Source organism: Silurus aristotelis (assembly GCF_946808225.1).
Source record: "Silurus aristotelis genome assembly, chromosome: 1".
NCBI classification, from domain to species: domain Eukaryota; kingdom Metazoa; phylum Chordata; class Actinopteri; order Siluriformes; family Siluridae; genus Silurus; species Silurus aristotelis.
Genome location: NC_139574.1, coordinates 21120444 through 21132203, shown reverse-complemented (window position 1 = coordinate 21132203; position 11760 = coordinate 21120444). Strand labels below are relative to the sequence as shown.

Here is an 11760-nt window from a genome sequence, read left to right as displayed (position 1 = left end):
CACTTGCCTGTGCTATTTTTTGTTTCAACTGTTCCATCTGTTCTCTCTCTCTTTCGCGTTTTTTTATCAGCCGCATGGCTCTCCCCACCTCACTGGCAGCTCCTTTGTATTGTGCCATTGTGAATGGAAAGTGGCTGTTTTTAACTATAAATAGTGAAAAATAAACGTTCAACAATTTAGGAGCTGACGCGATCTATCCTTCTCCTTCTTCTTCTCCTTCTTCTTCTACTTCTCCTTCTTCGGGATGTTTAAATGGCGGTTGGAATACCAACTATCAGATATATATTCCGGATTGATTGTACTGTTAGGAAGTTTTCCTCTCTAGCTCTCTAGGTTTCAGAACAATCAACTTTACTGGGTATAGAATTTATTGCATATGAAGTGATCCTTGCTGTCTTCTGTTAATACATCTATAATGAATGCTGCTGCTGTGTTCTGGCCTTTTATACCCCTGATGTGGGACGGTGCACTGTGACGTCATAGGTAACCTGTCATTGCTTGGTAAACAATACAGTCTGCCTCTAGTGGTGAAGCGTGGAAATACAACTGAATGGGAATCCTTTCTTACAGTACTGTATTTGATTGTTACAGTTTTTAATCTGCATTTAATGTAGATAATAAATTCTGTAACAATTGAAATATCTAAACAACATTATATATATATATATATATATATATATATATATATATATATATATATATATATATATATATATATATATATATATATATATATATATATATAGGCAAAACTGTTCTTTTACACTCGTAATGAATATTAAAAAAAAGATTATGCGTCTTTTTATCTCAAAATTCTAAGATATAAGAGATATAAACTCGCAATTGCAAGCATGGGCGTATATCCCGGGGGGACGGGGGGATGTCCCATCCCCCCATCCGAGGATTGTGTCTCCCCCCCACCCCCCCAAAAAAAAATATTTAAAAAATATCGCACTCTCTATTGTAAAAAATATATGTATGTGTACCTATATATTTGTGTAAGTAGTATACGCACAAAAAGCAAAAAATGCATTTAGAAACAGTTGAGTTTCCCCCCTCCCCTTCCTCACAGTGGTTTGACCCACTGCCTGCGTTCCCAGTTCATCTCACCTACTCTACACACACGAGTCAGGTGTGTGGCTGCGGCTCAATTAATGTTCAACTCCATTAACTAGGGTATTTTATTCACTTAAATAAAGCGATTCTCTTTAATGTAGTTGATGCAGACTCATTCATAAATTAGTTGCGGCAAAAATGCTGATTACCGATGTAATTTTCCATGAATCTGCTATATTAGCGATTAAAATATGACTTATCTAGTGAACGTTAGCTTGTTTACAATAGCTTGTAGCATAGTGCACTGACACTGACATTTACTAAATGAGCACTGTGCTACGTCTGAACTGACCCCAGTGTATTTTTTTGTATAATCAATTTCTATTCTGTTCTTAAGTGTCTTCATTAATTTAAAATACAATTTTAAACCTTTTTTAATTCCTTGTTTTGCTTTGTCATTGAACCTGAGAAAAACCTTGAAAATAACCATTACAACGCAGTCTGCATGCTACAATAATAATAAAAAAGCAAAGTTTTTCACTGTGGGGACACTGTGTCTTTATAAGTACAATTTGACTGTATTATTTGTCCCCTTCATAAATTGCTCATGAGAAATTTTATATTTATTGTCCCCCCATTGTTAAATGAAATTTACGCCCATGATTACAAGGTATAAATTCACAATTCTCCTTTTTTTTCTTGCAATTGCGAGTTTATAACTCATTTGCACCTTTTATTGTAAACAGAGCTTTGTATGCAATTTTCCCTACGACAAGTTATGGCCATATTAACTCTAAATATGATGTGTGTTATTATAGATATGGAAGTCTATTATGTGCTTTGCCAGAAAGTGTCTCTTTCTTCTCAAGTGACTTTCTTCTCGCAATAGAGTTTATATCTCGCAATTCTGACTTTTTCCTCAAAACTGTGAGATATAAACTCGCTATTGTGAGAAAAAAGTCAGTATTGAATCGCAATAACCTTTTTACATTTTTCATTCAATGCCGGAAACAGGCTTCCATAGATATATGCTGATGCGTCGAGATCAACCTCTTCGCGTACTTTATCTTCTTCCTGCTGCAAATAAAACAGAGCATCAGAACATTTCTGCCATCTGCTGGACCGGAGTACTGCAGCGTTGCTATTTCACACCAGAAAATCGCAGGCAAGTTGGTTATTTTCGTATCGCCACCCATGCTCTCCCACGCAGCTCGTCGCATCAGTTAGCGTCCTGTGTACCTAGCGAGAGCATTGTCTCAGCGTTCGTGTTAACACTGTGTCTTTATTTCTGCCACGCCCCCGCCGGCAGCTGTCAAACCTCGGTGTTCCCCGAAGCACCGCGCCCCTTCTCTCGTGCGTCCCCCGCCCGCACGGAGCTGCTCACAATCGGGCTTCAATCATGCACACCTGGAGCTCGTTATTCACTAATCCCCAGCTCATATAAAAAAAAAACCACATTCACCTACACCTATTGTCCGTTATTGTACGTTCGTGCGTGTCTGTGCCAGTTCCTGGTGGTGTGTTTCTCCGTGCATACTTCTCCCGCTACGCACCGTCTCATCCCGGACTCCTCGCTCTCTCCACGGTAGCGTGTGTCTTCCCCAGCGCACCTTGGACTACCGACGCTTCTCCGTCGCTGCCTCCGCACCGCGCTTCCGCCATCACGCACTGTGGATATTATATACGGACTGCCTTTTGCCAGTTTATTCCGTTTCTCTGCTGATGTTTTTGTGTTGGCTCTGCCTTAGACTGAATAAATACGCTCGCTTCTATTTCTGCTTCCGCCTCCATATTCGCCGTGTAACAATTAGTGAATATTGGCTTTATTTTTATTTTTAAAGTAATATTTTTGGTTGTCCAGAACGAATTACCAAAGTTTCTGTTCATTCTTATTGGGAAATTCGTATCGGGATACGAACTTTTCAGGTTACGAATTAAGTACCGGACCGAATTAAATTCGTAACCCGTGGTTCCAATGTATAGTTTAACATGATGTAAGCCTGGAAATAGGGATATAAAATTCCTTACTATAATTTTAAAGTACTAATTCACTCTTTATGTTAACAAAAAAAACAAATCAGCATTTTTAATTAGATTAGATTTAACTTTATTATAATTGTGCAATGTACATGTACAGAGCCAATGAACAATGAATTGTAGTTAGCATCTAACCTGAAGTGCATAAGTGGCCTATTTACAATTAAAAAGTCAAATCAAGTCAAGTTTATTTGTATAGCGCTTTTCACAACAGACATTGTCTCAAAGCAGCTTTACAGAAATCAACAGTCAAGGTGAATGGTATGCGTTTGTCCCTGATGAGCAAGCCATGGCGACAGTGGCATGGAAAAACTCCCTTAGATGTTATGAGGAAAAAACCTTGAGAGGAACCAGACTCAAAAGGGGAACCTCTCCTCATTTGGGTGACATCAAGAGTTTGATCATAAATCTTTCAACAATACAGAACACTGGAGAGTGAGAACTAACATGAGTACTGGAGTAGAAGATTATAAGTAAATGTTCTTTCTACAGTCTTTGGTATAAAAGTAGGAGCTACTGAGCTCAACATTTGTGATCATCATAGATCCAGCATCAGCTTCTCCATGCCAGAGCCTTTAAACACTCCAGGAGGTCCAATGCCACACATGTAGTGGGATCCAATTGGCACTCGTACGTCTGTAGATGGTTTGGGATGTTTGCGAGTTTGGCATCTACTTCTCCATGATCACCCATAGGTCCATAATCTTCACGAGGTGGGGCGTGACTGGAGCTGGAGCAACCTCAGGATGCCTCGGGATGGGGAGAGAAAGAGAAGCAGTGGAGAGGAATTAGTGTAGCTGCTGTTCATGATATAAACAGCACAAGTTGATAATGTGCATGTTATCATATGTTCTGGAGCACAAGGTTATGATGTGAGACGTGTTATGTGTAGGCTTTGCTAAAAAGATATGTTTTTAATCTGCACTTAAACTGAGTGAGTGTGTCTGAACCCCGAACACTGTCAGGAAGACTATTCCAGAGTTGGGGAGCTAAATGTGAGAATGATCTACCGCCTTTTGTGGACTTTGCTATTCTAGGAACTACTAGAAGCCCAGAGTTTTGAGATCTCAGGGAGCGTGATGGATTGTAGCGTGTTAGAAGACTGGAGAGATACATGGGAGCCAAACCATTTAGTGCTTTATAAGTAAGAAGTAGTAGTTTGTAGTCTATTCGAAACTTAACAGGAAGCCAATGTAGAATAAGATTGGGGTTATATGATCATATTTTCTTGACCTAGTAAGAACTCTTGCTGCCGCATTCTGAACTAACTGAAGCTTGTTTATTAATGATGCAGGACATCCACCTAGTAATGCATTACAATAGTCTATTCTGAAGGTCATAAACGCATGGACGAGCTTCTCTGCATCGGATATAGATCTTAGAAATATTTCTAAGGTGAAAGAAGGCTGTTTTTGTAACTTGATTGATGTGATTTTTAAAAGATAAGTTGATGTCTAAAATAATTACCAGGTCTTTTACCGTTGAACTAGTAGTTACAGAACATCCGTCTAAATGCAGGCTGAGATGCTGGAGCTTCTGTGTACTAGTTTTTGGGCCGATGAGCAAAATCTCCGTCTTATCAGAATTTAATAGCAGAAAGTTATGGGTCATCCAATCTCTTATTTCCTTAACACACTCAGTTATGCGAGTTAATTAAACTGTATCGCCTGGTTTAGATGAGATATATAGCTGGGTATCATCAGCATAACAATAGAAGCTAATTCCATGCCTTCCAATAATATTTCCTAACGGAAGCATGTATATTGTGAAAAGCAGGGGTCCTAGAACTGACCCTTGTGGCACGCCATAATTTACTAGCATTAGCCTGGATAGCTCTCCATTTAAATCTACGAAATAGTAAAGATTGGACAGGTAGGATTTAAACCATCTTAATGCCTGTCCCTGAATGCCGATGTAGTTCTGTAAGCGATCAAGGAGAAGATCATGATCTATAGTGTCGAACGCAGCACTAAGATCTAGTAAAACTAATAGAGAGATGTAGCATTGGTCTGAAGCTAAAAACAGGTCATTAGTGATTTTAACTAGGGCAGTTTCTGTGCTATGATGGGGCCTAAAACCTGACTGAAACTCTTCAAAGATATTGTTCTCTTGCAAGTGGTTACATAACTGGGCAGCGACAATCTTTTCTAAAATCTTTAATCTTGTACATGTAAAACAGTGTAGTTGTGGGGTTGTAGGTAAGATTGTGTCGGGAGATGCTGTCAGAGGTTGAACTGCCACAATTGTTTTTCTAATGTTTTCTTTTTTTCAGTAAAGAAATTCATTAAGTCTTTACTACTAGACTGTGATGGAACACATTTTTCAGATCGCTGATTTGTAGTTAGTTTAGCTACTGTACTGAAAAGGAACCTGGGATTGTTTTTGTTATTTTCTATGAGTTTGCTCAGGTGTTCAGCTCTAGCAGCTTTTAGCGCCTGTCTGTAGCTGAGCATACTGTCTTTATACGCAATTCTAAATACCTCCAATTTAGTTTTCCTCCATTTTCTCTTAACAGATTACGTGCTGTTCTCTTCAGGGCATGCGTATGACTATTATACCAAGGTGAAGGTGCTTGTTCTCTAACCTTTTTTAACCGGATGGGGGCAACAGTGTCTAATGTGCTAGTGAGGATAAGGTCTATGTTGTTCACCATCTCATCAAGATTATCAGCAGTTATGGGTTTAGTGTGAAACTGAGATAAATCGGGCAGGTTATTTATGAATCTGTCCTTAGTGGTCGAATAGTCCTACCAAGTCGATAACGTGGTGAAACACGGCTAATCTGCTCTACCGGTAGTGTGTACAGTATGAGGTAATGGTCTGTGATGTCATCACTCTAAGGTAAAATATCTATATCAGTGACGTCTGCGCCATGGGATATTATTAAGTCTAATGTGTGGTTAAAGCGATGAGTTGGTCCGGTGACGTTTTGTTTAACCCCAAAAGAGTTTAATAAGTCGACAAATGATAATCCTAGGGCATCGTTTGCATCATCTACATGAATATTAAAATCTCCTACAAGCAGCACTTTATCAAAATTGATCAAGAGGTCTGAGAGAAAACAAGCAAACTCTTGAAGAAAATCAGCGTAGGGCCCTGGGAATCTGTACACGGTGACCAGAGCGAGTTTTCTATGTATGTCTGAAAGTACAATTTTAAGAACGAGCACTTCAAATGATTTAAAACTGAATCCTTATATCTAACTAACATTAAGAGAGGCACTATAAATGGTTCCTACACCACCCCCACGACCAGTCTGACGGGGCTCATGCTTATAATCATAATCTGACGGTATCCAGGTCTCAGTGAGACAGAGTGCATCGAGATGATTATCTGTGATCATCTCATTTACAATCAGTGCTTTGGGTGCAAGTGATCTAATGTTTAAAAGACCAAACTTTAGAACTTTGTTGTGTTTGTTTATCTGGCATTTTTCAATTTTAACTGTAATAAGATTATTTCTGGATCTTGTGTATTTAATTCTTGGTTTTGCTACACGAGGAATAGATACGGTTTCTATAAACTGGACTGTGTGTGTACTTGTAACTATTTGGTCTGTTGTATGCGTGTTCTCATAGTTGAAGATTTCCGGATGTCTTACCAGTCAGATGGTGTGAAGTATCCTAGAGATGTTATCTGATAGCACTGCTGCTCCAACTCTGCTGGGGTGCAGGCCCTCAGGGTGGAAGAACCTAGGATGCTCCCAGAAACAGTTCCAGTTATTAACAAAGAGAAGTAGACAACAGACTGACAACAGTAGATAAATAGGGTATGAGGTCCATATATACAGGGATGAAGGTGAATATTGTACAGAAGGTGCAGTAGGTAATATATGGTTTATATAGTAATACTGTGCAAAGATTATGCATAGACAGAGAAAATAATATACTCAAATGACATGATATATTTATGTACAAGTATGAATGTGCAGTATGTATGCTACAGTATGTACAGTATAAACATGGCTAGAATGTACAGTAGTGCAAATGTGAGTTATAGATGTTGCGAAAAGAAATGTGTAGTGGATTAGCAGTGCGAAATACACAGAAAGTGACAATGCAGTATTGATCCAGCTGTTCAGTGCAGTAACAGCAATTCTTCAGTCTGTTTGTGCAGCTCTGAGGCACCTCTAGCATCTGCCCAATGGGAGAAGGGTGAATTGTCCATGGTTGGGGTGAGAGGTATCTTTTATGATGCTCGTCACCCTTTGCAGACAGCGTTTACAGTAAATGTCCTTCAAAGTCGGTAGTTGAGTGCTGATGATTGGTTGTGCAGTTTTCACCACCCCTGTCGTTGTGCAGCAATGACGTTGTCCAGTTTAGCTTCCAAAAGCAGCTACCGTTGCTAACGTTGTCCAGCAGCTACCATTGTCCAGAGACTTTGTCCAATTTAGCTACCATACTGCTTTCTCCCACCTACTGTACAGTGTCCAGGGGAATCCCCAGGACTGAGCTGGAATTCCTGATCAGCTTGTCCAGTCTTTTTTCTGTCTGCAGTAGAGATTCTGCTGCACCAGCAGACCACACCACAGAAGATGGCTGAGGCCACCACAGAGTCAAAAAAGGTCTTCAGTAGCTCTCCCTGCACTCCAAAAGACCTTAGTCTCCTCAGCAGAAAGAGGCTGTTCTGTCCTCTCTTTTAAATTGCTTTAGTATTATCTGTCCAGTCGTTTGCTGTTCAGATGAACACTCAGGTATTTATAAGCGTCCACTCTCTCAATGTCCGTTCCCTGAATGTTCACTGGTGATAATGAAGTTTGTTTGTGAAAACAGAAATCCACCATTAGTTCTTTTGTCTTCCTCGCATTTATCTGGAGGCAGCTTCATTGGCACCAGTCCACAAAGTTCTGGATCAGTCCCATGTACTCCCCGTCATCATCATCATCTGTGAGAAGGCCGACGATGGCAAAGTCATCAGACAACTTCTGCAGGTGACAGTTTGCTGAGCTGAACATGAAGTCTACAGTGTAGATGATGGAATGGAACAGGGCTAGAACCGTTTCCTGCGTGGCTCAGTGTTGCAGACAACCGTGTCAGACTCACAGGCACGAGTCCTCACATACTGTTGTCGGTCTGTGAGGTAATCCAGTATCCAAGTAAATACCAACAGATATGACAAAGAAAAAACACAGATAAAGATTTGATTTTCAGAGCCCCCGAGGACATGGCTGATACTCTAGCACAGATAGGATGGCAAAATGGCAAGTGCATTTTTTTGTTGGAGTTTCTATCCCACCAGGTTTCAGCAGTCACATCACCTAATACTGCAAGACCTTCAGAAATGACAGTGTGGCTCTTGGTAGCTTCAAATAGATGTTTCTTGAAGCTGTTACTTTAACCAATCAGACTGCGATTGGCCCAAACCAAGGCCCTCTAGATGATGTCCTATCACGTCAGCATTCTCATGTCCTTTGAATGAATGGTCAGAGAGCACACTAGTCAGAGCTCACAACCCGCATATGTAGCAAATTGCACATTCATACTTTAACATTTTTCCCTACATACATACAAGTTACCTAATATCAAATCCACAGGAAAAACAAAATGCACAGAAAGAATGTACAAAAATGCATAAAAAATGCATGCATGGAGAACCCAGGGCCATTTTATAAGGTTAATATTGATGCTTCTGCAAGAGATGATGTAAAGGAGAAAGGAGAATTGCATTGTGTTAATGGGGTTACTTGCTTTAGTAATGCCTTTCATTCTTGCCGCATTAGACACCTGTCTGTGATGCAGTGTTCCATATACTGTGTTTCGGTGTAATATTAATGGTTTCTATAGCCAAAGCATCATAATGAAGATATTAAGAGGTGCAATGATTCAGAAAGGACACCATGGAAAAACAAAGATTTTAGATTTTTTTTTTTGGTTTACAAAATCAGGTTTTAAACTTATGTGCCATTTATGTTAACAATATTTTCTTACATTTTGCATATCAATAAAAGTTTGAGCCTTGCACAATAAATTCAGTTTATTGCATAATATGTCTTAGGAAATAAATTTAAGACATAAGGTTTTACAAATTTATTTTTGTTCATGCAAAGAAAATGGGAACATTAAATCATGCTGATTGATAAAGATTCTCTATCGATCAAACCTTGGCATATGTTGTCAAACAGCCCATTATTATCTTTACTTTTTGCCATTGCAACCCAGCCATTAGGGAGGCACAAGCCAGTGCACTCTTAGTGCCGGTCCCAAGCCCGGGTAAATGGGGAAGGTTGCGTTAGGAAGGGCATCCAGCGTAAAACATGTGCCAAATCAAATATGCGGATCACAAATGAGAATTTCATACCGGATTGGTCGAGGCCCGGGTTAACAACGACCGCCACAGGTATCGTTAGCCGACAGTGTACCGGTGGAAATTGGGCTACTGTTGGCCGAAGGAGGAGGAAGTCGTCTACAGAGATGGCAGGAAAAGAGGCAGTGTAGGAGAGTGGAGGTTCGGGTTGGTACTTTAAATGTTGGTACTATGACGGGTAAAGGGAGGGAGATAGCTGATATGATGGAGAGGAGAAATGTAGATATGTTGTGTGTTCAGGAGACCAAGTGAAAAGGGAGTAAGGCCAGGAACATTGGAGGTGGGTTCAAACTGTTCTATCATGGTGTGGATGGAAAGAGAAATGGTGTAGGGGTGATTCTGAAGCAAGAGTACAGTAAGAGTGTAGTGGAGGTGAAGAGAGTTTCTGATAGGGTGATGATCGTGAAGCTGGATGTTAAAGGGATGATGATAAATGTCATCAGGGCCTATGCTCCTCAAGTTGGCTGTGAGATGGAGGAGAAGGAAAGATTCTGGAGTGAATTAGATGAAGTGGTAGATGGTGTACCTAGGAAAGAATGATTGGTGATTGGGGCAGACTTTAATGGGCATGTTGGTGAAGGGAACAGAGGTGATGAGGAGGTGATGGGTAGGTATGGCCTTAAGGAGAGGAATGTGGAAGGGCAGATGGTGGTAGATTTTGCTAAAAGGATGGAAATGGCAGTGGTGAACACTTATTTTAAGAAGAAGGAGGATCATAGGGTGACGTATAAGAGTGGAGGAAGGTGCACACAGGTGGACTATGTTCTATGCAGGAGATGCAACCTGATGGAGATTGGAGACTGTAAGGTGTTGGCAGGGGACAGTGTAGCTAGACAGCATCGGATGGTGGTATGTAGGATGGTTTTGGAGGCGAAGAAGAAGAGAAGGAGAGTGAGGACTGAAAGAAGAATAAGATGGTGGAAACTGAAGGAGGAAGAGTGTAGTGTGAGGTTCAGGGAAGAGGTCAGACGGGGGCTCGGTGGTGGTGAAGAGGTGTTGTGTGATTGGGAAACTACTGCAGGAGTGATGAGGGAGGCAGCTAGAAAAGTACTTTGTGTAACATCTGTAAATAGAAAGGAAGAGAAGGAGACGTGGTGGTGGAATGAGGAAGTGCAGGAGAGCATAAGGAGAAAGAGGTTGGCAAAAGAGAAGTGGGATAGACAGAGTGATGAGAAAAGTAGGCAGGAGTACAAGGAGATGCGGCAGCAGGTGAAGAGGGATGTGGCGAAAGCCAAGAAAAAGGCATATGAGCAGCTGTATGTGAAATTGGACACTAAGGAAGTAGAAAAGGATTTATACCGATTGGCCAGGCAGAGGGACCAAGCTGGGAAGGATGTGCTGCAAGTTAGAGCAATAAAGGATGGAGAGGGAAATGTGTTGACTAGTGAGGAGAGTGTGTTGAGAAGGTGGAGGGAGTATTTTGAGCAGCTGATGAATGAGGAAAATCAGAGAGGGAGAAAATGATGGATGCAGTGGAGTTTTTAACCAGATTGTTTAACAAGATTCTGGAAGGTGGGAGGATGCCTAAGGAATGGAGAAGGAGTGTGCTGGTACTGATCTTTAAGCATAAGGGAGATGTGCAGACCTGCAGTAACTACAGGGGAATTAAGTTGATCAGTCACACCATGAAGTTATGGGAAAGAGTAGTGGAAGCCAGGCTGAGAAAAGAGGTGACCATCTGTGAGCAACAGTATGGTTTCATGCCGAGGAAAAGCACCACAGATGCCTTATTTGCTTTGAGGATGTTGATGGAGAAATATAGTGAAGGACAGAGGGAATTACATTGTGTATTTGTGGATTTAGAGAAAGCGTACGACAGGGTGCCGAGAGAGGAGCTGTGGTACTGTATGAGGAAGTCAGGTGTGTCAGAGAAGTGTGTGAGGGTGGTGCAGGACATGTATGAGGACAGTGTGACAGCAGTGAAATGTGCAGTAGGAACGACCAACTGGTTCTGGGTGAGGGTTGGACTACTTCAAGGATCGGCCCTGAGCCCTTTCCTGTTTGAATTGGTGATGGACAGGTTGACGGACGAGGTCAGACAGGAGTCTCCCTGGACTATGATGTTTGCGGATGATATTGTGATTTGTAGTGAGAGTAGTGAGCAGGTTGAGAAGAGCCTGGAGTGGTGGAGATATGTGCTGGAAAGAATGGGAATAAAAGTCAGTAGGAGTAAGACAGAGTACATGTGTGTGAATGAGAGGAAGGGCAGTGGAGTGGTGCGGTTGCAGGGAGAAGAGGTGGAGGAGTTCAGGTACCTGGGGTCAACAGTGCAAAGTAATGGAGAGTGTGTTAGAGAAGTGAAGAAAAGAGTGCAGGCAGGGTGGAGTGGGTGGAGAAGAGTGACAGGAGTGATTTGTGATAGTAG

General features: G+C 41.2%; 2 protein-coding genes and 1 long non-coding RNA gene across 3 annotated transcripts in view; 1 reads left to right on the top strand and 2 right to left on the bottom strand.

Moving 5' to 3' along the window:
- Positions 1-462, bottom strand: part of LOC310732197 (protein FAM50A-like) — a 19411-nt gene extending 18949 nt beyond the window's left edge. Inside the window, exon 1 of the mRNA XM_083552542.1 lies at positions 8-462. Within this exon, the coding sequence (XP_083408668.1) occupies positions 8-118 (111 nt within the window). The 5' untranslated portion in view covers positions 119-462. The remainder of the gene's footprint in view (positions 1-7) is intronic.
- LOC310732032 (interleukin-17 receptor D-like) overlaps positions 1-11760 on the bottom strand; it is a 69554-nt gene that overhangs the window by 31430 nt on the left and 26364 nt on the right. The window lies entirely within an intron of this gene.
- Positions 411-8218, top strand: LOC310732260. Its single transcript, XR_014535426.1, has 2 exons — positions 411-569; positions 7865-8218. It is a non-coding gene; the product is annotated as an uncharacterized lncRNA (long non-coding RNA).